The sequence below is a fragment of the Pleuronectes platessa genome, chromosome 10 (assembly GCF_947347685.1).
Source record: "Pleuronectes platessa chromosome 10, fPlePla1.1, whole genome shotgun sequence".
Classification (NCBI taxonomy): Eukaryota; Metazoa; Chordata; class Actinopteri; order Pleuronectiformes; family Pleuronectidae; genus Pleuronectes; species Pleuronectes platessa.
The window spans coordinates 9,182,757-9,207,717 of record NC_070635.1 but is presented as its reverse complement, the minus strand read 5'-3'; the positions used below and the strand labels follow the sequence as shown (position 1 = coordinate 9,207,717).

General features: G+C 42.8%; 2 protein-coding genes across 5 annotated transcripts in view; one reads left to right on the top strand and one right to left on the bottom strand.

Annotated features, from left to right (window-relative positions):
* ddr1 (discoidin domain receptor tyrosine kinase 1) overlaps window positions 1-24,961 on the top strand; it is a 47,291-nt gene that overhangs the window by 10,923 nt on the left and 11,407 nt on the right. For all 4 annotated transcript variants that reach the window (XM_053432810.1, XM_053432807.1, XM_053432808.1 and 1 more), the window contains exons 2-9: window positions 2,964-3,121; window positions 5,652-5,754; window positions 16,277-16,352; window positions 16,664-16,816; window positions 17,525-17,672; window positions 19,246-19,348; window positions 20,144-20,330; window positions 23,145-23,394. In XM_053432810.1, coding sequence (XP_053288785.1) covers window positions 3,022-3,121; window positions 5,652-5,754; window positions 16,277-16,352; window positions 16,664-16,816; window positions 17,525-17,672; window positions 19,246-19,348; window positions 20,144-20,330; window positions 23,145-23,394 — 1,120 coding nt within the window. In that variant the 5' untranslated portion in view covers window positions 2,964-3,021. The remainder of the gene's footprint in view (window positions 1-2,963; window positions 3,122-5,651; window positions 5,755-16,276; window positions 16,353-16,663; window positions 16,817-17,524; window positions 17,673-19,245; window positions 19,349-20,143; window positions 20,331-23,144; window positions 23,395-24,961) is intronic.
* Window positions 8,529-14,909, bottom strand: LOC128449566 (uncharacterized). Its single transcript, XM_053432811.1, has 7 exons — window positions 14,746-14,909; window positions 13,827-13,878; window positions 13,580-13,619; window positions 9,928-10,971; window positions 9,636-9,794; window positions 9,388-9,480; window positions 8,529-8,973 (listed from the first exon to the last, which is right to left on the bottom strand). The coding sequence occupies exons 4-7, from the start codon at window positions 10,927-10,929 to the stop codon at window positions 8,647-8,649; spliced, it is 1,581 nt and encodes a 526-aa protein (XP_053288786.1). The 5' UTR covers window positions 10,930-10,971; window positions 13,580-13,619; window positions 13,827-13,878; window positions 14,746-14,909; the 3' UTR covers window positions 8,529-8,646.

The window sequence follows — 24,961 nt, the reverse complement described above, 5'->3', positions numbered from 1 at the left end:
ATGCAAAAGCACATGATCTTAAGGTCACTACTGACATTTTGACAGGCTTTATTACCCAACTGGAAGGAAGTGGAAAGAATAACGAACGGTAACATTTGATTCCTGCGCGAGGGCCTCTCCTGAAACGAAGCTAACTAGTGCCAAGGCAGTCTTGCCACTTTTTACTGAAGCAATCTAATTATAGAGACTCTGGCAAGCTATCTCTAATGATGCAATGGCTGCTAAGCAAAAAAGTTCCCCTGTGTCTCTCTGCTCTCGACTGTGTTGTTGTGGTTCGATTGGGTGGACACAAGTAGCAGCTGTTCATAAGTGTTCATTTAGTCCCGTTCATGGATTAGCCACGAGTCAAAACGTGAGAGGGTCGATTGGGCTCCATGCTGTGGCCTCTCCTCCACCCAGCGGGCCCTGCTGCCTCCCCGTGAGCGCTCACCACAGCTGTTCAGCAACACTTGACTTTCCCAGCAACAATGTTCTTGGACGTCTGTGGTCACTGTTGTTCCCGCTCCTTGAAACATTTGTCTGGTTTTCGTCCCGCGTCAATGACGTCGCGGGTAAAAGTTTGTTCTCCCGTTTCCCCCTCATTGACAAAACGGCGATGAGGCACTGTCGAGGATGATACTCTCTGACATTGTGGTGGTTGTCATGTTGATTGCTTTGGATTTGTTGCCAGATTCTACGCACGCACATATTGCCAGACCATAATTCACCATTTTGTCATCTGGCACATGTGCATGTATTCTTTGGATGGAAAGATGTCAGCCTCTCTTTCTCTCTGTGTTTCTCTCCCCTCTTGGAACACATGCACCGTGGATCGGGTGCGTTGTGTCTCCCATTCAGGACAGCTGCACTGGCTGGCTATCCCTGAGATCTCCTCTATGGCCACATGCACACCCTGCGTACCCAGGCACGCACACACGCACACACACACACACACACACACACACACACACACACACACACACACACTGACTGTGAGGCCATAAGTCACTTTCTACACCACCTCCCTCCTCCCAAACACACATGTACCCATGTCATCACTGCTCTTGTTCCAACGTCTCCGCCCTGGTGTCCCTGAGCTAACTCTACTCTAATATTCACTCTGTTTCCATACATCCCCCCCCCCCTCCCCACCTCCCCACCTCCGATCTTCTGTCACTACAGCTGTGTGTCAGCTGTCGGCCTGTCCCAGTCTAGTCAGAGATGAAGCCGAAACACAGAGGGTCTACAGGGAAGGCGGCCCGGCCCCTCTGTCTCTCCCAGCTGTCACCCCCACTTCAGACTTCCACTTATCATGAGGTTTCCTTTCCTTCCTCTTTCTCCAGCACTGGCAGTCTGCCTCAAACACGTTCAAAAATAAGATATGCACAAAGGAAAGAGCTATGAAATGTGCTTATTTTTAAGCCTCCATGCTGGCAACATCCATCAGGAGGCCTAATGTTTCCTTGTTGTCCGTCCTTATTTACGTCTGCCTGTCCACGCAACTCTTGTAAACACAATATCTCAGGAACACATGGGAGCAATTTCTTCAAATTGGGCACAAATGTTCACTCTGTCTTTAAAGAGTAAACAGATTAGATTTTGGTGATCAAAGGTCAAGGTCACTGTGATGCTAAGTATCACAGACGCGCTTCATGGAGATCTCATTTCATCTGGTGCAAGAGTCCATTGGGACTGAAGAATGGACTTATTAGAAGTTGATTGTCAAAGGTCAAGGTATCTCACGAAAATCGTTTTTTGGCTCATTAATTTATAAGCCATTTAGGACACAATTTTACTGATAGGATTAAATTATATGGTGATGACATTTTATATCTGAAAGATTTGCAAAGGTCAACTTCACTCCGACATCATAATGTAATGGAAAAATTGGTTGGCACAAACCTTTAAACGAAAGTTGGTATTTCAAGATTTCATTATGATTCATATAGTTGTTCTTGACAAAATGCACAAAAGGTTTTAAAGAAGAAAGCATAGAGTGCTCTCTCACTTTGAAAACTACATAAGAGAGTTTCTTATTCAACTGAATGATCAATTCGGAGGCTGTTAAGGGGAATTTGGCTGAACTTTATTCAGTAATCTAGAGATGTGTGTTTCTAATATTATGTGTTAATGAGGCTTAACTAAATGTATAAAAATACATGACAAAACTCAGCACCCAAAATGGTCATAATGTTGAATCAACAACTCTCTAAAAAATAGTTTTTTAACCAGAAACTGGCCATTAATGATGTGGTAGTAAGAGAAGTATTTTAACTTTGTACTATTCTTGCACAGACTGTTTGTGTCCCCATTAACCCAGAATACATCGACATCTGTTCCCTCACACTCACTGGTTCTAATTTCTCCAATCTTGCAGCGTCATCTGTTTTTTATTAATTCCAAACAATTATCTCAGACGGGGCACTCCACATATACTCTCTCTTATTGAGGGAAAGTAGGTTTAAAATCACTAATTTGGATACATGATTGCTATTTCACGAACAAACAGAATAAATAATTTGAGAGTAAATAGGGCCAGCTAATTAGACCATCTTCAATTACCAAACGGCTTGCCCCCCCCCCCCCCCCCCCCCCCCCCCCGAAGGCAGCAAAGTATTATTGTATCACGGCATTCAGCTGCCAGAGAGAAAAACAAATTAGGATGTAAAAGCAGCTTTTGTTATGTGCCTTTGTGCTCGCTCCTCTGGAGTCTGGCTCGTTCTTGAGCTCGGCATGCGAACGCTGAGAAAACAAATGACTGTAAGACATGCTATGTGCCCTGGACCATGAGGATTTGATTGAGAGAGTGGAGTTTGTGAAAGAGATGAGGAGTGTGTGAGCTCAGCAGTGTCGGGTTAGAGCCGCAGGTGTGTGTTACTGTACAGTATGTGAAAATGAAAACTTTGTTGTTGGTGCAGTGTCAACAGGCACTGACAAGAATCCTGAAGTGGATCTAGACTTAAATATCTCTCTTTCCACAACAGGTATGCCGGTGGCCGTCACTGTGTCTCCGGACAGGTAACCAGGTGTGTTGTTGCCGCCATGGCCTTGCCTTCCCTGCGGCTGTTCCCTGTCACTGTGGTCACAGTCCTGATGGTGCTGGTGTCGTCTTCAGAGGAACACGAGTGGCTTTTTAACCCAGGTAGGATCAAATACTTAATTCTCTCTTTTTTTTTTTTATAATTGACAGTTATTTTTCCGCACGTTTCAATGTTTTTCTACCCACAAACTCAGACGTGACTGCTTTACCCCTCTCCTCTCTTACCCTCCGTCCATGGGCACAGCAACCGTCCGTCCCGCTGCCTCAACATTCTCCTCACATTCTCAGATCAGTAAGGCTCATTCTCCGTCCGCTATCAACAGGCTATCCTGTGTCCTGTCCCTGTCTGCCAGCCAGTCGAGTGTAATAGGAGAATGAGATGGCAGGGCGGTCCTTCCCTGGCTTGGCAAGACCGCTAATGCACAGGCAGCTCATGAAAGTGTCAGTCAAAATGTCAGGAAGAAAGGGGCACATGAGTTTAGTGAATGTGAGCCAACGAGGTGTAACCAGAGGAGACTGTCAACCTCCTGACTGCAGCAGCGAGACTGTAAATGAGAGAAAACGATTCCCTGTTCCTTTAATTACACGTTGATTCTGCAGTCTGTAAATGATTTCTGTGAGGCCAAGGTGACGTCTTTTAAATGGCAGAAAAACCCAAATATTTTCAGTTTATGATATTATAGAAAGAGCAAAACAAACAACAAATCAAAGTTTATTGGCAACTGATTTTATAATAGACTTATTACTTCATCCTGTTGTTTTGTCTGCGTCCGGGACGGAAACAGCTCAACAAGAATTGGCTGGATGTTCGAAATCTGGTGAATTGGGATGAATTGTAATAAACCAGATTCTTCGACTTTGTATTTGGTACTAAGATACCAATTCTAATATACCCAAAGATATTATATGACAGCATTCATCATTGAAATCGTCCAAAAACACATGTTATATATTTTGTTGACTTGTGTTCTTACATTATCCACAATGTTTCCAACAGTAATCAAACCCAGAGAAATCCCAAATTGTATTCACCATAACGGGACGATTCATTTAATTAAAAGCTCTTAAAAGTTCTGATCTAGCATTAGCAGAATATTTTAGGGTCTTTAAGACGTCCTCAATGAATTTGTATTTGTGACATATTATGATTGAATATTTTATAGTTTATGACCCAGCTTTCAATAAAAGAACAATAACTGACAAATTCATCAATAAAGGACACACGATTGTATTTGCAGCCCTATTTCAAATGAATGAATTCATTTGTGAACCAATTGTCTGTTGAACGACCACCGGATTTATGGATCAGATCGATGAAAAAGAAACAGTTGGAGAGAGAGAGGATGAGCCTCTCACACGTACAAACAGAAACACCCACACATTTAGTCTTGTAGACAGAAATGAAATGTTGAGTCTGAGGGAGGAAGTTTTTGTAAAAAATGACAAAAAGGGTGAAAGCAGAGGAGGCTGAGATTGAGGGAGACGGAGAGAGAGGTGGAAGGATTGCAGATGGCCGGGTGTGATGGTGATGATGATGATAACGATGTAAAGAAATGAGCACCTGTCCGCAGGGCGTGGTTTAAACCGTGTGTATGTGTGAGTCGTGTGTGTATATGTGTGTGTGTTTGCTGCACCCGTTGGGGTTTTTAGGGTTTGTCATGCAGCCCAACATTCCTGTCTGCTGACTCAATGACAGAAAACGAGATAGACCCCCCCCCACTCCACCCCCGCCTCTTTCTGTCACCCTCGGCCTCAGCGGCCATATCACTGTCGGTAACCCCTTTCCACTTTATCACCAGCCGAACCCTCCCTCGGCCTGTCACCCTCCCACCACCACCACCACCTCCTCCTGCTCCTCATGACTGACTTCGGAGCAGATACCTGGGTCACTGGGTAATCCCTGCCTGGGAGCATGTTATAAGGATCACTTGATAATGCTGCTGCTGGAGCAAAGTCAGCGCAGATATCTGAGACCTGTCCGTGGTCTTGAATTCGCCCTCCATTTCTTTCTCTCTTTTGTTCTCCGGTGAAATCCCCAGGCAGTGGTAACCAGAAGAGCGACTGAGAGGGATTGCTGGAGTCCTGAGGATGGGGCTTTGTGTGTGATGGAGAGCTCGTTGGAAAGACAAATGGTCAAAAGAAATGTGAAAAACAAAAGTGTGTAGAGTGGAGAGCAGTGCGTCCCACAGGGCCACCATATAAAGTATGAGCACGGACCCTGTGTGCATGTGGGTATTAATGGCTGTGTTTGATGTTGTCTCTCTTGACGGGAATAAAAGGATTTACTGGAGTGATGCAAAACACGGCCATTACGTCTAACATTAACATTTTAGTACAGACGAACCCCGAGAGATGGTGTAAAAAAACAGCCGACTGGAACTATTTAATGTAGACTTTGGTATTTTCTCTCCCTCCTCTGTGTCTGTGTGGCTTATGAAGCATGAAGTCCGGAAGTTTTCACAGAGATGACATAACAACATTATGCTCCGTGACCAAGGCTGACACTCTAATGGAAATATTAAGTTCCCCCCGGACATGTGCTCCATACGAATCAAAACGTTGTCCTTGTCTTTATCTTCTCTCTCTCTCTTCCTCTCCCGTTCCCCCCCACCCCCCAATTCTTCCCCTGCAGCTCAGTGTCGTTACGCCCTGGGAATGGAGGATGGCACCATCCCAGACTCTGACATCACTGCCTCCAGCGCCTGGTCTGACTCCACTGAGGCCAAACATGGAAGGTAGGGATGTGTGTTTGTGTGTGTGTTTGTGTGTATTTGTGTATATTTGTGTGTGTGTGCTTCAGAAATTAAGCCAAAGTATCTAAAATATGAATGCTGCCATCTTGCGCTGATGACGTCATTTAGAGCCAGAGTCTTCGCAGTAGGGGGGTGGAGCCATGGTTTCGAGGTGCTACCGATACATGTATTTGACCAATCCCGAGTCAGTCTTAGCCGTCAATCATGATGTCTCACCTTGTGTTTAGAACTCCCTAGAAGGACAGAAACAATCTTTGGTGGAAAGTACTTAACATGTACTTTGACTCTTGAGTTTGATCCTTATCCCATCCACTAACATGGAGAAGACGGGGCTCATTACCTATACTGCAGCCGGCCACCAGGGGGTGACTGAGACGCTTTGGCTTCACTTAGGGCAGTGGTTCCCAAACTTTTTACAGTCCCGTACCCCCTTCCGACATTCAATCTCCAGCTCAGACCCCCCGCCCCATTACACAATACCATGTAACAAATTAAATTAGACGTGAGGTTCCCCATTATGGATTAAACAACTCAAGTAAGTTTCAAGAGAGCGTTGATCGGTTTTTACACCATCTAGAAATGAAAGGAAACCAAAAGATGACTGGAAGGTTAGAAAGTGCTATGGACTGAGCTGTTTGTCAACATGACTGTTTTTAGCATGTTGGCACCACACTGAAGTAATTTGTCAAAGTCTATTAGATCAGGACTAAAGTAGAAAGTAATGGTATTAGTACCTAACCAAAGTGAGACTCAAAGGATCCCTGTGTGTGTGTTCATTTGTCTCCACTGGTCCGATTGGCTGGGTCTCCTGGCCAAGGCTCTATCCATGTGGAAGTGATTATTTCCTCTCACTCTTTTTAAGATACACCGGGGAGACACTGAGAGAGAAGGAAAGAAAAAACAGAGTGAGCAGCTGACATTGGAAAAAAAAAGAAAAAAGAAAGAAAACAAGTGAGAGGTGGATCGCTGCTGTTGTGCGTTGACAGGTGGAGAGAAATTAATTTGACAACAGAGTTCGAGGGAGGGTGTTGTCTTTAGGGAGGTATTGAGGGATGCAGAGCAGGTTGGTGTTTTTCAAGTCGGTTAGTCCGGGACAGTGAAATATCAGCATGCTGGTGTGAGGGAGTGGTGAAAAGATGGAGGGAATGAGAAAGCTGAGAACAAGGGGAAGTGGAATGAATTGTTGGCTGGTATTTAGTTAGGAAGACAGAGACAGACGGAGAGAAAAGGCTGAAATGGAGGTACTTGGCAGAGCTGTGTGCTGTGATGTTAATCCTGCTGGCTGGTGCACGCTGGACTGAACCCTGCCCAGCCACATTCCTCCTTCCTCCCTCCTCATCCTCTTCTCCTGCCACCCTCCATCACGGGACACAGTGCGGAGCTTTGATGTGTTAACATCATCTTGTGGTTTCTGGCGGAGTCCGAGTGGGTGATCTCACCCATCAAGTGATGAACAGAAGCGATTGAAATACTAGTGCCACTGTCGTAGTGACCGAGTTGACGTAGCGATTTGCTCCGGCGGTCGGAGCAGCAGCTTTCACTTTGAGGGAAGCCCCCACAGTGCACTGTAAAGTCTAATTAGTTGACCTTACTTAAAAAAAGTATGCAAACTCGTTGCCTCAAAAAAATTAAGCAAAGTAATCTTAAGATTAGTGAGTTACAAAAGCTTGTTTATTTTAAGTGTGCAGTACTAAAACAGAAACAAAAAAATTAAGTTCATGTAACTTAATAACCATGCTTAGTGTTAAGTTAATTTTTTCATTTTGTGTGGACTGCTTGATACAAATTTAACCCCACTTAGAATTACTAAATACCTACAACTTACTACTCACTAATTTTTCAAGTTCACTTAAATTAAACAAACTAATTACCTTGAATGGGTCCTTGTCCTTTTTCTCTCTCTCACCCCTATTTCTTATCTATTTTTAGCTGTTGTTACCTAATAAAGGCAAAAACACCACAAAAATATACTTTAAAAGAACACTCACTGGGTTGATTCAGCTGCATTACAACATTTATTAAAAAGAAAAAGAAATTGCATCATTTACAGATCTAGGCTGAACAATAAACATTTGATACTGTTATTACTTTTGATTCCAATTCTCCAATATAAAAGTTTTATTACTCATGTAATAACCTTACAGTAATCAATAAAATTACTGTTCTCCATCCTCTTGTCATATTCAATGTATTTTAAAGCTAATTGTAAAATTGCTCATAGTGTGATCTATGTTAAGCTATTGTAATAACAATGTGCATTACATCTATTATTCAGCCTCAAGTGTTCTGTTCCCAAGTATCACTTTCTTGTACATTCAAATACAAAACAGCAGCTAAACAACAAACTTGTGGTTTGATTGTGTACCATGACATGGACGAGTCAAAAATAAACCCACATTTTTGTGAGCTAATTCTATGCATGTAACAGTCTCACAATATTAAACAGGTAAACACCTGATAACTACAGGACTTCAGTGCATGAAAATTAATGCATTTCTGATCAAAACTGAAAGTACAACAAATGCTTTTGTGTCCCAAAGCGGGCATCAGTCCAAGGTTTAAACAAGGTTAAAAACATCACTCCTTGGGGTTTGTATTTTACTACATAACAAGTATTAAAACTTTTCACAAAACACAAATTTAAACAGGTCAACCTTGCTAGGTTCACTGTTGACAACATTATCTAACAACAACTCTTTGTAACACAACTTGGCACTATTTCCACTATTAGCATACCAGCATAACATGGTACAGACTTGAATTGAGATCGTAAACAAGCCAGCTCAGTTGCATGAAAGCATCAAACTTTATCTGATAACATGAGAACATTATTATAACTTGCAAATTGCTGACAGCTGATGGCTCTTTACTAGTCTAATCCAGGAGACTGTTCTTCAGAGTTAACAGTTTTGGTGGGAGGTTTTTCTTTCCCAGTCCAAGCATCACAGTCTGAATGAAGTTGAGTGTATTTGCCATGCATTTTGGGTAATCCAAATGCAAAGCAAATGTAAGCCCAAATAACAGACAAACTGCCTGAGGCAAGTTTTTAATACGATCCATGACGATACCTCCCTCCAGAATGATGGCAGTGGAGATGGGCTGGAGGTCCACTGAACTTGGACCCTCGTGAGGACTATCTTCACTGACAACTGTCAGCACACCAACAGTGATGCATTCTAGGGCCTCGTCTCTTGCTGTATCCTACTCACACACACACACACACACACACACATTCTTCAGTATTGGCAATTTATGCTTTTCTAAAACATACATTTTTAGTGTTGAAAGCATTTGTTAGAGAATATGGTTTTAAATATGTGTTCACATGGATTGTCCAACAAAATAAATTTGGTATCGTTAAACTGAAGCTATGGTCCACAAGGTCCATATATTCTTGAACAGTGACACCGACCTTTCAACCTAGACTTCTGCTCCTTAGATTTAAAATGAATTAATGTACATTTTTATGTACGGGCTATTTAAATACCTCTCATATTAGCTGTGGAGTACAAAATGTATGTTGTATATTGTGCAGATAGGATTACATCTTCTGTCAGCACAGGTATAGTTTTATATTAATGCACACCAAACTTTTACTTATGTGCAAGTACTTACAGAGCATGTCTTGAAGAATTCACTGGACTCGTCACCAAGTAAAATCGGAATGCCTTTGAGGACAACAGAGCGAAGTACTGTCACGTCTGATGTCTAATGATACAGAGAGAGAGAAAAGACCAGTTAACAGAGTTATTTGGCACAAGCACAGGTCAGACAGAAAATAGAACAGGTTGGTCTGGATCATCTCATTTAGAACTTGATTGATAAACTATCATACAGATCAAAAGCAAAATGAACCTACTTACCATCCAGCTCATGTGCTGCATCAGCTCACTGAGTTTCCGGCCAACAGTTCCCTTTTTTGTTCTGAAAATTTCGATGAACCGCGGGGTGTACTGGTCCAGAGCCTCAAAGAAGTCTCCCTCAAGATTCTTACTGGCGATTCTATTAAACTCGGCAAACACCTTAAAAAGTAGAGAGATGGAGAGACGGCAGAGGTGTTAACATTCCAACAAGTGTGTTTGGAGTTCTAGCCACACACCTTAAATTTATTTTTGACTGGCATTATTTTATTGGTTGAGAACAAAAATATCTTACCTGTCTCTCTGTGAAGAGTGCTGGCCATCGTTCAACCATGTTGTGTACAGCAGGCTCCTTTTTTACAATTTCTTGTCTGCGTAGTGGGAATGATTGGTCCATCATTTGTGAGATGAGAGTGCCATTGGGTTGTTTTTTCTTCATTTCTTCCACGAGAACCTTTCTGGCATTTTCAAGACTTGTTTCATCATGTCCTTCAGGTAAGTTAGGCAGGTAGTTTGCTTCACCTCTTTTTGGCCGTTTGATATTCTTGCTTGAGGATTCTCCTTCTGGGTTGCCTTTACTTCGTTTGCCTCCATTGATTGCTACATCCTCACATCCAGCTTTTCGAAGCTTTGTTCGATAATTGGCCATCTTAAATTTAAGACTGTTTTTCCAGCCATACCATCTGTGTGGTCCAGGCTCAGTGAGGCAGGGGTGTTTGCTAATCAGTGCTTTTGCAACACTGCTGAAGTCATCATCTACAGGGTAAGCCTTGAAACTGTACATCGACTCAGCAAGCTTTTCTAATATGTCATGCTTCATATCGCGTGGTAGAATCATACGTGTTTCATCCTTCATGAAAGCAAGATCTGCCTGTCTGAGTCTATACTCAACATCAATTGAAAAATTGGGTATGTCAAAGAACTCTGGCCACTGTTGTCTAATCGATGGTGATGCTCTTCCTGTTGACAGGATCTCAGTGTCTGCTGTGCTACACTCAGTGTCTGATGTTGTGGTGGGTGATGACAATGCGGTTAATTGGAGAGTCACAAGAGGGATGATTTTGAGCGTAGCTCTTTCAGGTAGATCAGTTATTTCGGTCAAATTGCAGAGGGCATTATGGAAGTCTTGATCTTCATACTGCAGTTTGAAGTCATACTGCAGTGACAGTTTATCCACGAGTTGCACTTTTAATTCTTCAATAGACTGTGGTCTCTCATTTAAAGTCAACTTCCTTATATCATCTTCAGCGATGATGACTCTCAGCAACAACCTTTGGTCCATTTGGTCACTCAGCATAAAATGTGACGTTTCAGTGTGACAAGCTGCTTGTCTCCAACTCTGTAAAGTGAAAGAGGGAAAACATCATTTTGTTCAGGCAACTGGGTGACAGAGAAGGTGGACATATGGCTACTACAGAGCTCGTATGCTCTAAGATGCTCATTATACCATGATGTCATGAGTCTGCAGACAAATATTATGTCTGTATTGATCACCACAATCTTTGCTATTTGTCTGAAATCTGGGAGCCCTGAGCACGATCCAACGGAAATGACCATATCAGCACTGTACTTAATGCCATCTATGCAAACAGAAGCTGCTACAAGGACTGTGTTCTGGTAGTTATTCCTGAGACAGAGAAAGTTTTTCACATTTTCAGGAAATGAAGCAACCATTACAGACCTCACTCTGTTAATTTCAACAGATGGCTTGAAAAAGGAAGTGGCAGCTAAATGGAAGGCTATCATATGCTGATGTCTGAGAGCTAAAGTAAGGGGTATGTTCTTGAAGTTGTGAATGTGACGCACAACTTTCTTGAAGAACTTATGTTTGCCTTCAAAACGCATGGTCCACACATCACACAATGGACCAAAAGTTTTAATTAGTTGAGGGTAGTGCTCAATGTAGTGGTGTTTCGGTCGTAGCCTCTGGTTTGGGAAAACTTCCTGAAATATATCTCTATGTTCTGCAATCTTGCAGTCAAGAAAGCACACCGACTCCTCTGAGAAGCTTGCAGACACTGACAATTCCACTACATCTTTTAAGTTCATTAAAACCTCCCAGGTTTCATCCCCCTCAGGAATGTGATGACCTATCAGTAGTGGCAGAAGGCGGAGGAGTGTCCAATTTTCGTGACCATTTCCTCCAATTGTTGCTTTGGAAGCAAAGTTCTTTGCGATGAGTTGAGGTTGGTTTGTTTTGTCTGAAAATGTATATGGAAACTGTTTAATAGCCACATTCAGGGTTTCAAGTGAGAAGTATCCCTTTGATATTAGTGCCTTCAAGCACAAGGCCAATTCAGCCGGAACAACACCCTCCAGAAGATCATGTAAAAGGTCTGGCGGATAACCATTGACAACGTGAAAATGTTCCAAGCTTTCAGTAAGTGGGCAACATCTTTTCACGCCATATTGTTGAGCCATGGTAGGATCCTGTAATACATCTTGCACCTGTCTGTCATGATTTTCTTTTGTTCTTTGTTGAAATGAGCCTGTCCGAACTTCCTTGTGTTGTATTTCCTCCCGTTTGGCCATGCAGAATCGGCACATCTGACTTACTGTGAAGCTTTCAAAGAACCCTCCCAATGAATGGGCAGCTAAATTGTCTGCTGCAACAAATAATACGGTGCCTTTTATGCTGGCTCCTAACTGTTCAACATATACACCCTGTTGCTCAAGAGAAACAAGGTCCCTAATGAGAGGGCGGAGAATTTCACCATAACCATGGTCTTTGAGACTGCTGACCTTGCAAAGTAGAGCAAGCTGAATGGAATGAAGAGCGGAGCGATATTTAGGGTGTAGATTTCCAAGTACCCAGTAGATGGCACATAGCTTGTGTTTCTTTCTGGAGGTTCCCAAGGGGTTAGCCACCTCAAAATCATCTATGTACAAGAAAAGAGCAATCCTGAATTCTTCCTCTGTCAAGAGAGAATTGTCTTTAAACCGGGAACCATCCCTGTAAGATCTGTATCCTTGTGACAAATTTGTCTCAGATGACATGGCCTTATCTAAAATGTCTCCATTGTTTAGTAATGTCTGCAGCATTTTTAGTATGGGGATATACACCACTGTCTGCCTGTCATTTTTTAGGACAAACTCAACAGGCGTTACCACTGAGAATTCTTTTGAAATGTATGATGTTCGCTTGCTAGTGGTTGACAATGACCCCCCAGTAGAAGTGAATTTCAGGAATACATTACTCTCGGTAAATACTTTAGCTATCTCACTCACTAAAGAGTCCTCTACATCTCCACAATGTTGATTTAGTATTTTTCCAACCGAGGTATGTAACAATGGCTTTGAAAGCACATAAATTTGGTTGATCTGCTCTATAACTTCTTGCAGGGCATTTTCAGAGATGTTAAGAATCGATGACATTTTCAGAAAAAGAGCAGCTACATTATGTTCCAACTGACTCTCCAAGTCCTCCACATCTTCATTGAGCTCAGTAACCTCAACTTCAACCTCATCAGTTTCAGGGGCACTATCGTCGGTTTGAATATTTATATTAGGTGGAGGTTCTTCAAGTACATTATGTGACACAATTTCAGGTTTGAATGCCATCTTATTGTGGTCTTGATGTTCTTTGCTTTTATGTGCATTAAAGGTTGAATAAACATTGCTCTGAAAGTTACAGCCTTGATATGGACAAGAAACCTTTTGCTTCAGCTTCAAATGTCTTCGTAAATGGGTAAAAAAGTCTGCTTCAGTGCCAGGCTCCACAAAGTCACACAGCTGACAATGGAAAGCAGTTTCACCCACATTCCCTAGGTCTTTTGGAGTGTGCCATGCTGATAAGTGGACTTTGAGTGCATTGAAAGATTTAAATGTGCACAGGCACTCCTTATGAATGCACGGTAGTGGTGATATTCGGGTGTGGCACCCATGTTTTAAGCGGTAATGCTTAAGTAAGTAGCCCCTCTTTTCAGCACAAAATGTGCAGTACTTACACGTCCACTGCATAGGAAGTTTTTTTGTCTTCTTAAAAATCTGAAAGGGAAGAAAAGATAAGTTTAGCATCAAGGCCAGCAAAATAGAAAGAAAAAAACACTAACATGCAGTATCAGATTTGAAATACCAGAGCTATAGAAAAAAAATGTATCTAATTGTCAAGCTTTTAATCATTGAACTTCTTTAAGACAAGAACAGCTACCAAATGAACACTCCAGTACAAAAGGTAAATGATAAACAACTCACTTATGTGGCTAGACATCAAGGGAACTGTGGATTGACCACTATCTGCCTGAGCCTGTAAGGGGACAGTTAAAAAGAATACAACAATTTAACACAACCAAAGCTCACCACAACTCACAAACATCTTGAGTGCAGTACAAGTAAAAACTGTATTATAGGCCTATTACCCACAAAGACTGTATTATAATGTACATAAAGAATAACTTAGGCCACTGAGTATGCCAGCAAATAGTTTGCCTATGATAAACTGGGTGTTAAGATCTTTTCAGATAGGGAGACACTTTTGTCTGTACCAAGTCTGATCTGTGGGCTCTCACTGCGTTCCCTCGTGGAATCAGACTGAGCGACTGACAGTGGGCGCGCTACAAGTGGTAACCATGGAAACGGCACAGCTACAAATATTAACTAGTGTTAAGTGAGCAGGGTTAAATAAAATAACATTAAGTTAGTTGACTGCTATGATATCCCCAGTCAAACACCTGTCTTTGACAAGCACAGACTGTTATTGTTGGTGGCTAAATTTAGCTAAGTTAGCATAGTACCAAACTTAGCAGCCTAGCTTAAACTAAAATGATACATCAATACTTGCTCTGATGTTCTGCCATGTGAATGCCCTCCTGTTCATGGAAACTCACAAACCGCCAGAATCATTCTCTCATCGTGAGTCAGTACTCGATAAATCATTTGCCTCAGAAAAAAAACAACACGTGTGCTCGTGCATGTGACGAGCACGCCCGCGACCGTTACACTAAAAAGTTTCTCCTCAACTAGCTGAACTAGCGTTAGCCGAACTAGCTAACGCTAGTTCAGCTAGCGTTAGCCGACATTACTACACACATCATTAGGCTACTAGCAAGCACGAAAACCATGGCGGTTACTTACAGAAAGAAAACGGTCAAAACAAGGGTAAAATATTACTCACCAAATGAGTGTGCCAAGCACAAGAAGGCTGATAAAGCACGAGTGCCGTTGCAGCTCAATACGGTCCAGCTCAATACGGTCCGGCTCCATACAGCTCAGGTACACGTCGTCCGTTGCGGGCATGTACAGTCAACGGTAGAGACTGGAGAGGACGGATTTGCGCATGCCGATAGGTCGAAAAAAAAAAAAAAAAGCGGGCGAAGTTTTCAAAACCATAACAAAGCAAAAGTACTAATACTACTTCGTGAAATGATTCTGTTACAAAACAAGTACATGTCCTGGAGTGAAAATTTCAATTAAGTAAAAACATGACCACAAAAATAAATACTTGAAATATTAAAAGTAAAAAGTAGCATACTCAATAGAGGAAAATGGCTCTTGTGATTATTATTATATATCACATATATCATTACATATGCAGTGATGTAAAACATATAATGTTTCCCTCTGAAATGTAGTGGAGTAAAAGTAGAAAGTAATATGAAAAAAAACATTTACTCAATACTGCACTTAAGTACAAGTATTGAGTAAATACTGCATAAGTGCAATACTGCACTTAAGTACAAAGTACTTAAAGTACTTTGTACTTAAGTGCAGTATTGAGTAAATGTACTTAGCTACATTCCAACACAGAAAATAAGCACAATTATCAAAAACGTACTTTTTCTAAATCAATCCAGCTCAAGCAGACTGAGCTGGTGAGATTTTCCAACCACAAATTACAAGTAACTTACTAAAAGCGAGTGTTAATAGCATTTTGATAAAACTGATTTAAGTAAATTTACTATTTTTAATTAAATACCATGTTTGCATTTACAGTGTGGTCAGAACATGGTTGCGGCCTGGCGTCTGTTCCAAAGCTCCTCGTACGAGTCGACCCAGCGCCACACACACACACACACACACACACACACACACACACACACACACACACACACACACACACACGGCCAAGTCTGTGGTCTTCATGTGGCCAATATGTGGTGGTAGTATGTACTTTTCTACTCCGGCTGGGTTGAGGAAGGTCACAGTGAGTGAAAGCGTTTTAGCGGTGCGTGCGTGTGGTCGTGTCGGGCCCGAGGAGCTGGGAGTACACATCATGACGTTCTACACCAGACCTTGTTGTGGGGTTTGAAGAATGTAGTAATTTTCTCTCTGCTCCTTTCTCCTCCTCTCTAATGTGTTTTCTGTATTTTCCATTTGCAGTCTCTCTCCATTACCTACAGTGCATCTTTAGTCATCGCCAGGTTTCGGTGCTTTTCCCTCTTTCAGCCAACATTGCTCCATTTAGATGTTTGGCCTCTGTAGAGTCCGATATACACGGTGGTAGTGGAGGGAGGAACTTTTACCTCTGCTTGCTGCCAGTGTGTGGGTTTTCATGTAGTCAGTCCTGTGTGGGTGTGTTTGTATCTTTGTGAACATACGGGTGTGCAACTGGGATTTAGTGAACTTGTACAGTTGTGTTTTCACTCGTTAATTAGTTTCTCTTATTTTGTCCTCTAACCTTATGAGTCTGTTTCTGTTTCTGTCAGGCTGAGCACAGGGGAAGGGGATGGAGCGTGGTGTCCTGCAGGAGCTGTTTTCCCCGGTGGATCAGAATATCTTCAGGTCAGATGCTTACATGTATACTCTGCTCTGATTTGCTGTTACAGTCAATGCTAAATGTTATATAATTAGTGCAGTGTCAGCTCTTAACCCGCCTGTTTGGAATGGTCTGTTTACTTTGCCTGTGGTGATGCTGGATGCACAAAGAGATGTTCACCTGTTCAGTGACGGTTGACTCAGTACACAGAACCTCGAGCTGGAGAATCAGTGTTAATCTTGTTTATTTAAAGAAATGTTAAAACTTGTTTATCGGACAGGTTTGCTCTCGACCTTTTGACATTGCAACAGTTTCTGTGTGTATCTGTCTCCTGTAGGTCGACCTGCACAAACTCCACTTCCTGGCTCTGGTTGGTACCCAGGGTCGTCACGCCGACGGGCACGGCCAGGAGTTTGCTCGCAGTTATCGACTCCGGTACTCACGAGATGGAGTCAAGTGGATGACCTGGAAGGACCGCTGGAGCCAAGAAGTGAGTCAGAGTAGAGTTGTTGTCTAGTTTTTTTAGTTTAGCTATTTACAACGGAGACAGAATCAACTGACTCTTCACGAGTGCACACTAATGAAGGAAAGTGACAGGTTGAATATGATTGAGAGATATAATGAGAATGGAGAGAAACCATATTTGAATTAAATATATTAGTTATTTATTTAGAAGAGGAGAAGTTTGGATTTGTGCCGGCTAAACTTCATTTCTTAACATTTTTGCTCAGGGCAACAAAAGCAGCCTTCACCACCTGAGTGGTCAGCACCATGCAATGCAAACTTTAACCTTGTGCAGATGGAAAATGGAAACACTTGGTTCAGTTCTGCACTGTGAGCATGGGAGTGTCGACCGCTCACAACCAAAGTTTTAGGAAAGGAGTCTCCTCTTTTCAGTTGTTATTGCAGAACATTGCAAATATTCGATAAAACAGCGAGCCAGTGTAAATGTTTTAATAAAGGCGGCTCCGACAGTAACTGGCCCTGAAGCTCTCACTCTAAACTCGGGCGTCCTTCCACCTTTGTGCATTAAAGACGAGGTTCAGTCGGTTCATTTGATCTCTTCTTTGAGTTATCAGAATTTTAGTACACGTGCTGAATAAAAAGTCAGAACCTTCAGGCGAGAATATTCAACCCTGCAGACATCAGGGGAGACGAGTGATGCGTTCTCTGATCAATGTTTATGTCTCTCTCCTAGGTGGTGTCCGGTAATGAGAACACCTACGATATTGTGCTGAAAGACCTGGGCCCCCCCATCGTGGCCCGCATGGTGCGCTTCTACCCCCTGGCTGACCGCGTCATGAGCGTTTGCCTCCGGGTGGAGCTCTATGGTTGTGTATGGGATGGTGAGTATGCGTGTGTTCCTGCTTCCTTACTTAGCTTCCTTCATCTGGTCTGTATAAACTGAGGCATGTCCTCCAGATCTTGATAATTCCGATCAAATTTCATATGTCGAAGATCATCCCAGAGTTCCTCCCGTATCAGATGGGAAAGGAGGGGATTAGTATGATGGTAATAATTATGAGTTTCTGCCATGCATCCCCTTGCATCGATTTGAGGTATTGCATCAACTTTATAGCCTCAGTGGGGTTTGCACAGATAAAAGAAGCCACACAATGATGAATGTGTTGCTCTCCCTGTTTCCTGAAGCACAACACTGACTAACTTAGTATTTATGACTGGCTCACCTCCTTTCCTGCCCCATCCTCCTCCCTCCGACAGCATGAGGCTGCCTGTAAATCAGAGCTGTCGGGGAGGCTAAGAGCCTCGAGTTGCGGTCTGTGTCTTCAGGGAAGACCGTCTCTGAAATATGCTCTCATGTGGATAAACTGAGGCCGGGCACCTCAGTTTGTCCACATGCCAGAGATTACGCGGATTCTACAGAATGTCAAGGTTTACGCACGTTCCGCCTCTCGTCTCGTCTCGTCTCAGATCGTATTGCACCAGAGTGTCTTTCCTGTGTTTATTGTTTTACATCCGATATGGACCCGTCTGACCCTCATGCAGGTACACGAGACGCACGTCTGAGACGATAACCACTCAGTCATGTCCAAACAGAGCATACTGCACACACACGTACGTTCAGCATTGTTTATTATGGGTAGCGAAGCGGTGGGCTGTAGTCTGCGTTGCTGACGTCACCTCTGTTCTGAGGAACTGGGTTGATTCGCAGAGGCTTAAATTTCACTTTTTAATGTGACTCAGGCTGATCAGTGGACCTCTACGTTTGTTTTACTGCTTAAAAAGCAGCTGTAGCCTTTTCCCGGCGGCTGTGATTTCTGCTGAATGTTGGCTCAGTCAACATGTGGCTGCTCATGAATAAAATGAAAAGCGTTGCAAATTAAAGGTACGGGTACAATGCCCGTTCTAAACATGTCTGGTTGGAATGGGCAGTTTGCTGGTTGCTGGTTTTCTTTCTGAAACTGTAAAAGTGACCTTCAGAAATTGAGCCGGTGCTGGATACAGTCCACAGAACCCTGAGGCTGGCACTACCGTCACTGCTCATCTGTTTATTCAAAGTTCAGTGAAGCTCGACTCAGTATGCAGAACCCCGAACTGGAAGAACAGTTGGCATTTCTGTAATCATCAGCCATTGTTGTGAAAGTGCTGTTGCTGTGATCAACGTCTCTTACGATGATGAGTCCCAGCTGTCGTAGCCTTAAGTCATCTGTTTATTCAAAGTTTATCAATATTGAACATATCGTGTCTAAATTGTACCAAAGTCAACACTGCTCATCCTTTCGCCTTCAGCAATACATGAGCTAAATTTGAGACCGATAAGACGAATGGTTCTCGAGCTACCCAAGCCACAAACGGACAGATATGTTCTCTTAAATAGAGAGGTACAAAAAAACTGTTTTTTTATCTCAACAATCACATGACTGATGTTGAATATCTTTTCATCCTGGTGTGACTCAGATGGGTTGAAGGCGTACACGGCTCCAGTGGGTCACCTCATGCACCCCTCTGGCATGTCCGTCTACCTGAACGACTCCACCTATGACGGCAGCACTGAGCAGGGGTAAGATATCCGGCCGCTCCGGGCTTCTTTACCGTGGTCATTTTTTCTTTAGCATCTCATTTCCACAGATGCCCATAAACTGCTCCTTTGGATTTTATTTCCATGGAAATGTACGGACATTAAAGTCTTGGCTATAAATTAAAACACAGCTTTGGCCAATGATGATAAAGATTCACAAGATTTACAACCATATGCCTCGATCAATGGAATTCCTTAAGTTTCTCTTCATCATATTCTAGCTCTGAAGAGCAGTCAGATCCTTTCTTAATCGTTTATTCTGGTGTCCGCCTAATGGAATGGGAATTACATATTTTTTTTAAAGTTGCTCTGGGATTTGAGGCCTGTTTCCTGGCTGTAATGTTTTGGCAGCGGGCAAAGGAGAGTGAAGGAGGAATTTAGGGGAGGGGTCTCCTCATGCAGGCTGTGAGGTTAATGGGGCTGAAATGTTTTGCTAGCAGGTGAGGTAACACTTTAGATGTAATCCAGATGTATTTGTAGCAGATGCTAGTGTGACGGAGAGACTGGGAGTGAGAGTGGCCGTTGGGTGATATTGTTGTGTTGCTTTGTATTAAGTTGAGTGTATTTGTACGTATGTGAAGAGATGACGAGGAAAAGTTGTGTGTTTGTGAGCCAGCTTCTTTGCATGTGTTTTTATATAAATATTCTTATTCATGTATCTTTTCGTGCTGATTTATGAATGTCTTTACAAATAGAAAGTGATAAGCAGCGTCTGCAGGGTCGAGTCTCAATCCTGCACACAGCTCCATGTTAACCTTTGCAGCGCTCTGTGTGCAGGATGCAGTTCGGAGGCCTCGGTCAACTGTGTGACGGCGTCTTAGGAGGAGATGACTTCATAAAAACCAAGGAGCTGAGGGTGTGGCCCGGCTATGACTACCTGGGCTGGAGCCGGGAAGCTCTTGGGCAAGGCAGCGTGGACATCGAGTTCCACTTCGAGAAACCACGCGTCTTCCACAACATGCAGGTAGGGGTGTGTGTTTGTAGGGTTTGTGTGTGATGGTGCATGAGAGAGGACGTTGTTATCCACCTGGAATCTCAGACAGCCCCGAGCTGCCTGTAAATCAGAGATGTCATCGAGTTTAAAAGGTTTCCATGTGTCTGTATCTTCAGGAAAATCATCTTTCTCAAATGCCTGTCTCATCCCTTATCAGATCTCATGGCAGCTCAGGGTCTTAAATGCTCACCAGGGTTATGCAAAACTTTCTGACACCATTGGAATCAAATTTTCTTTACACTAACTTAAAAGCCATACATACCACATCAATTTTCGCCTCGGGTCCTCAGTTGTGCGTCCTGCATGGCATCGTAAATTAAAAGGTTTTCTGCTTTTATCTGAACAGTCCATCTCAAACCCTCCATCATCCCCCACACACGTGAACAAGACCCTAAGATACTTAAAATCCTTCACTTGGCTATTTAGATTTTTATTTTTATTTATGAGGAATCTCTTTTTGTCTGGTGTTATAACAAATAACTATTTGTTGATTTTAATAACACATTGATTAGATTGATTAGGCACCAGTCAAACATGTGTTTGTGGTTTGCATGCTTAGATATTTCTGCAGCTCCAACCGCAACTGCAACCTTTAGAATGAACTCCCACAGCAGAGGTTTAAACGACAATGACTCGGTTAATCTGCCTCCTCACCAGAAAGCAGCACATTGACGTGAATAGCTATGCAGCCATTTAATTAGTTGTAATGTGCCATTGTTTATCAAGGGACAGTGCGTTTGTGCTCAGCTCTCTCTGGGTGCCACCGAGTTGCAACACATTCTGTTTGTGCGTCTCTGTGGTTTTCTCGGTTACTTTATGTAGCGATTGGGGGGATAATGATATGAGGCAACTCAGTTTGAGTTATAACTGTTGTCTCGTTGGATGGGGGTTGGAATGTCGGTTAGGGTGGGATACATGTGGAGCAGCACCAATCCCCAGTCAGCGTCAAGGGACAAGTCATCTTTTAGAGCCCTGATTTTGACGGGGGTCCAGATTTTCTGTATGTTCTCTCTCTGTGTTTTTTTTTTCTCACATTGTCAATATTGTTCTAGGATTTCTCAGTTACCTTTTCAAATCTTTCCCCGCGGTATTCCAAGTGTTTTCCCTCAGCTTATTCTGTTGTTCCTGCCTTTTCCCCCGTGGTTTTCCCCAAACTAACCTCAGCTGACACACACCGTTACTCTGGCTCGGCAGGGCGGATATGTCAGACACACAGGTCAAATAAATAAAGAGTGGGAACCTGAACCTAAATCTGGCACGACTTGTCTCTGCAGGTCAGCGTTCCTTAACCTGCGGCTAATCGCTCTCCCACAGGGAAATCTGCTCTTTGACCTTTTGTCAGCCATAACCTGCACTTCCTACAGGACGCTCAACAGACGGACTCTCTGTGATCTGAGTCTGCAAAGCCCCAGATCTGTTGTTGGAATAACTGGGAAGTTATGCAGAACTTTTCTGTGCAAGTGCATATAGAAGAAGAGGCAACTAGAGGAAAGGATCAGAGGGAATCCACAATATGGGTTAGATTTATGCCGAAACAAGTGAAATCTAATGAATGCAGTGATATGTTCTCAAATAAAACTCGGTGCAGGTCATTGGAGCCGTACCCCCTGAAGGAGTAGAGAATTACCTCACTCCTGTTACTTATAAGAACCCACTACCAACAATAACACGGCACATTTTGTCCAGATAGAGTCAGTTACATGTCGACTCAGCATCAGGTGCAGCTGTTTCCTCCTGCATTTTGTGTGTATGTATGTGTGTGCGTGTATGTATGTGTGTGTGTGTGTGTGTGTGTGTGTGTGTGTGTGTGTGTGTGTGTGTGTGTGTGTGTGTGTGTGTGTGTGTGTGTGTGTGTGTGTGTGTGTGTGTGTGTGTGTGTGTGTGTGTGTGTGTGTGTGTGTGTGTGTGTGTGTGTAACATGTGGATTAGTTTAGAGTGGCCCTGCATTAAGTGTAGAAGCTAACCTCTAAAAGGTATTGAAGCCCATTTCTGCCAGTAAAATAAAGGAAAAGATGAATGTTGTGTTCAAATTCATAATTTGAGATACTACCTCATGATTTTATGATACTTACTCGTTATTTGGAGAGACTAAGTCATTAGTTTGAGTTAGTTATTCATTATTTTAAGATATTAAGCGATGATTTAAAGATATTATGTTGAGATACCACGGTTTTGATGGGCTTCCATAAAGAGCACCCTCCTTACCACCTCGTCTCCTTGAGAGGAAAACAACTCTCCTGCTTAATTATCTATCCCTGAGATCTATAGTTTTGACCTCTCACTCTGTCTTTTAAACATTCGCCATCTTCCTCCACCTCTCCTACTCAAGCTCCTCTTCCTCCGTCCAGCCACAAAGACGCCTCGTATATTAAATCAGCTTTTATTGATCCCTCTCTCTTTGGCCTTTCCCTGCTTGTAAAAACAGGAGAGATTTATCCTCTGCTCTGCTCCATCAGTCTTCTGTCATACACTTTCTTTCTTCCATCCTTTCTCCTCCCTCCTCTTTTTTCTAATTTTGTTCATTTATAGTCCTGCTCAGTTCAAGTTGTGCCAAAGCAATTACAGCTGAGCAGGATGAAGATGTATCATTAATTCTCTGTGTTAATTGAATCTCTTCCCTCTATGCAAATAATGAATGATTAGGCCCAGAGTTTTCCTGGAGTTTTCCAGATGTTTGCACAGAGGTCGGGTTAATTCTGATGTTTAGATTTTAAGTGATTACACATCTGTTCTCTTTCATCTGTCCTCTTTATTTCTCTCACACACTTGATTTCCTTCTTCCAGGTGCACAGCAACAACCGCCACACCCAGGGCGTCCGAGTATTCAGCAAGGTGGAGTGTCTTTTCAAGCCCGGCATCCTCCAGCCGTGGTCGTCTCCGGCCCTCTCCCTGCCCGTGCCCCTGGAGGATCTGAAGGACCCTTCCTCACGTCACATCTCCCTGCCGCTCGGCGGCCGGCCAGCTCAGATTCTCCGCTGCCAATTCTTCTTTGCCGACCGCTGGATGCTCATCAGCGAGATATCTTTCCTTTCTGGTAGGAAACAGAAATCAATTTATCGTTATTTATCTCTAAATGGGAGATATGTGTTTTGTAACTCTGGCAGACCATTTTTCTCCGCAGCCACTTTCAAGGAGGTCCAGAAGAAGTTTGACATTGTCTAAACAATAACAAAATATAGACACAAGCAACAGAAGAAGAGATAACTGAAAACAGATTGATGTATTACAGAGATTTTAAATTAGGTTTCCTTACACAGCAGGAGATTGTCCGGGTCAGACTCGTTCACAATAACAGGACAATGTCCGGGTCGTTCAGGCGAGGGGTGACACCTGGGTGATCACGACGTAATCATTTTGATTCTCGTTGTCTTTACAAGTTGACGTCTTTGTCTGCGTCTCTACGTGTATTTGGCTCCTCAGATATTTGTATTTTTCCAGTTTTGCATCTGTTGCGTTTTCCAAATGTAATCAAAATGTCAGCTCTCTTGCTGTGAAATTCTGGACATTTTCCTGCTTTATTCTTACATATTCGTAGTCTGGCATTTTCAGGACATTTTACTAGCACATTTTCAGGAAAATGAGTTCAGTGCATGTCTGAAAGCAGCTTTAGTGTACGACTAATTAATATTCTTTGGATGCTCAAAGTCAAGTGAAGTGAAACTCAGCAATCTGATGAGCTACACTTGTTCTCTAACTCTGACCCTTTTCAGACCTTAATTGATTTAAGGAATCAGCATTTTTTACTCTCAACAATATTGTCTTGTCCCTGGCACAATTGTAATGCTGTACTTTATGGAATACAGATTTGGGGAACACATTAGGATACACAAACACATTTTTGTGTATCCTAAAAGTCGAAAGTTGTAAATACATTGCCTTCCACAAACGTAACTCCCTCTACCTTACTAATCTATTTCCAAATGTATCAAGAGTCTGAATAAGAAAGTGTTTATTGGCTCAAAGCGTCGGCCTGTCCCTCCAGCTGCTGCCGTGTTCTTACTATCTCCCAGTGTAAAGGCTGAAACACACCGAGTGCAGCGAACGGGAATGGGGTTTCGATATCTCCTCTAAAGATTATACCTATCTGATAATGATTGGAAGTCAGGTCTGCTGCTCTACAGCTGAGATTGCTGCCTAATTAAACTGTCCTCTGTTCTCAAACACACTGTCAGTTGTGGTGTGATAAGAATCAGCAAAGTGCTCGGTAATCACACTGTTCTCAGGTGGCTGAGGAGACTCGACCCAGCAGCGGTGGGGTGGCTGGACTCCTGCCAGACCAGTGATAAATGTTCCCGTTCCAATAATGAAATTGACCAAATCATCCAGTATGAACTTAAACCGACCAGAGCTGATCCACATTTACAAAGATTAATTTATAAGATTTAGGTGGTCAAGGTCACTGTGACCTTAGACCTCACAAACCACATGTTTGCCATGTGAACACAAGATCTCAGGAACACCTTCAGGGAATCTTTCCAAATTTAGAACCAACATTCACTTGGACTCACAGGTGAACCCATCAGACTTGAGTGGTCCAAGGCCAAAGGTCAAGATCACTGTGACCTCGCAAACCCATGTTCTTTCCGTGTGAACATATAATC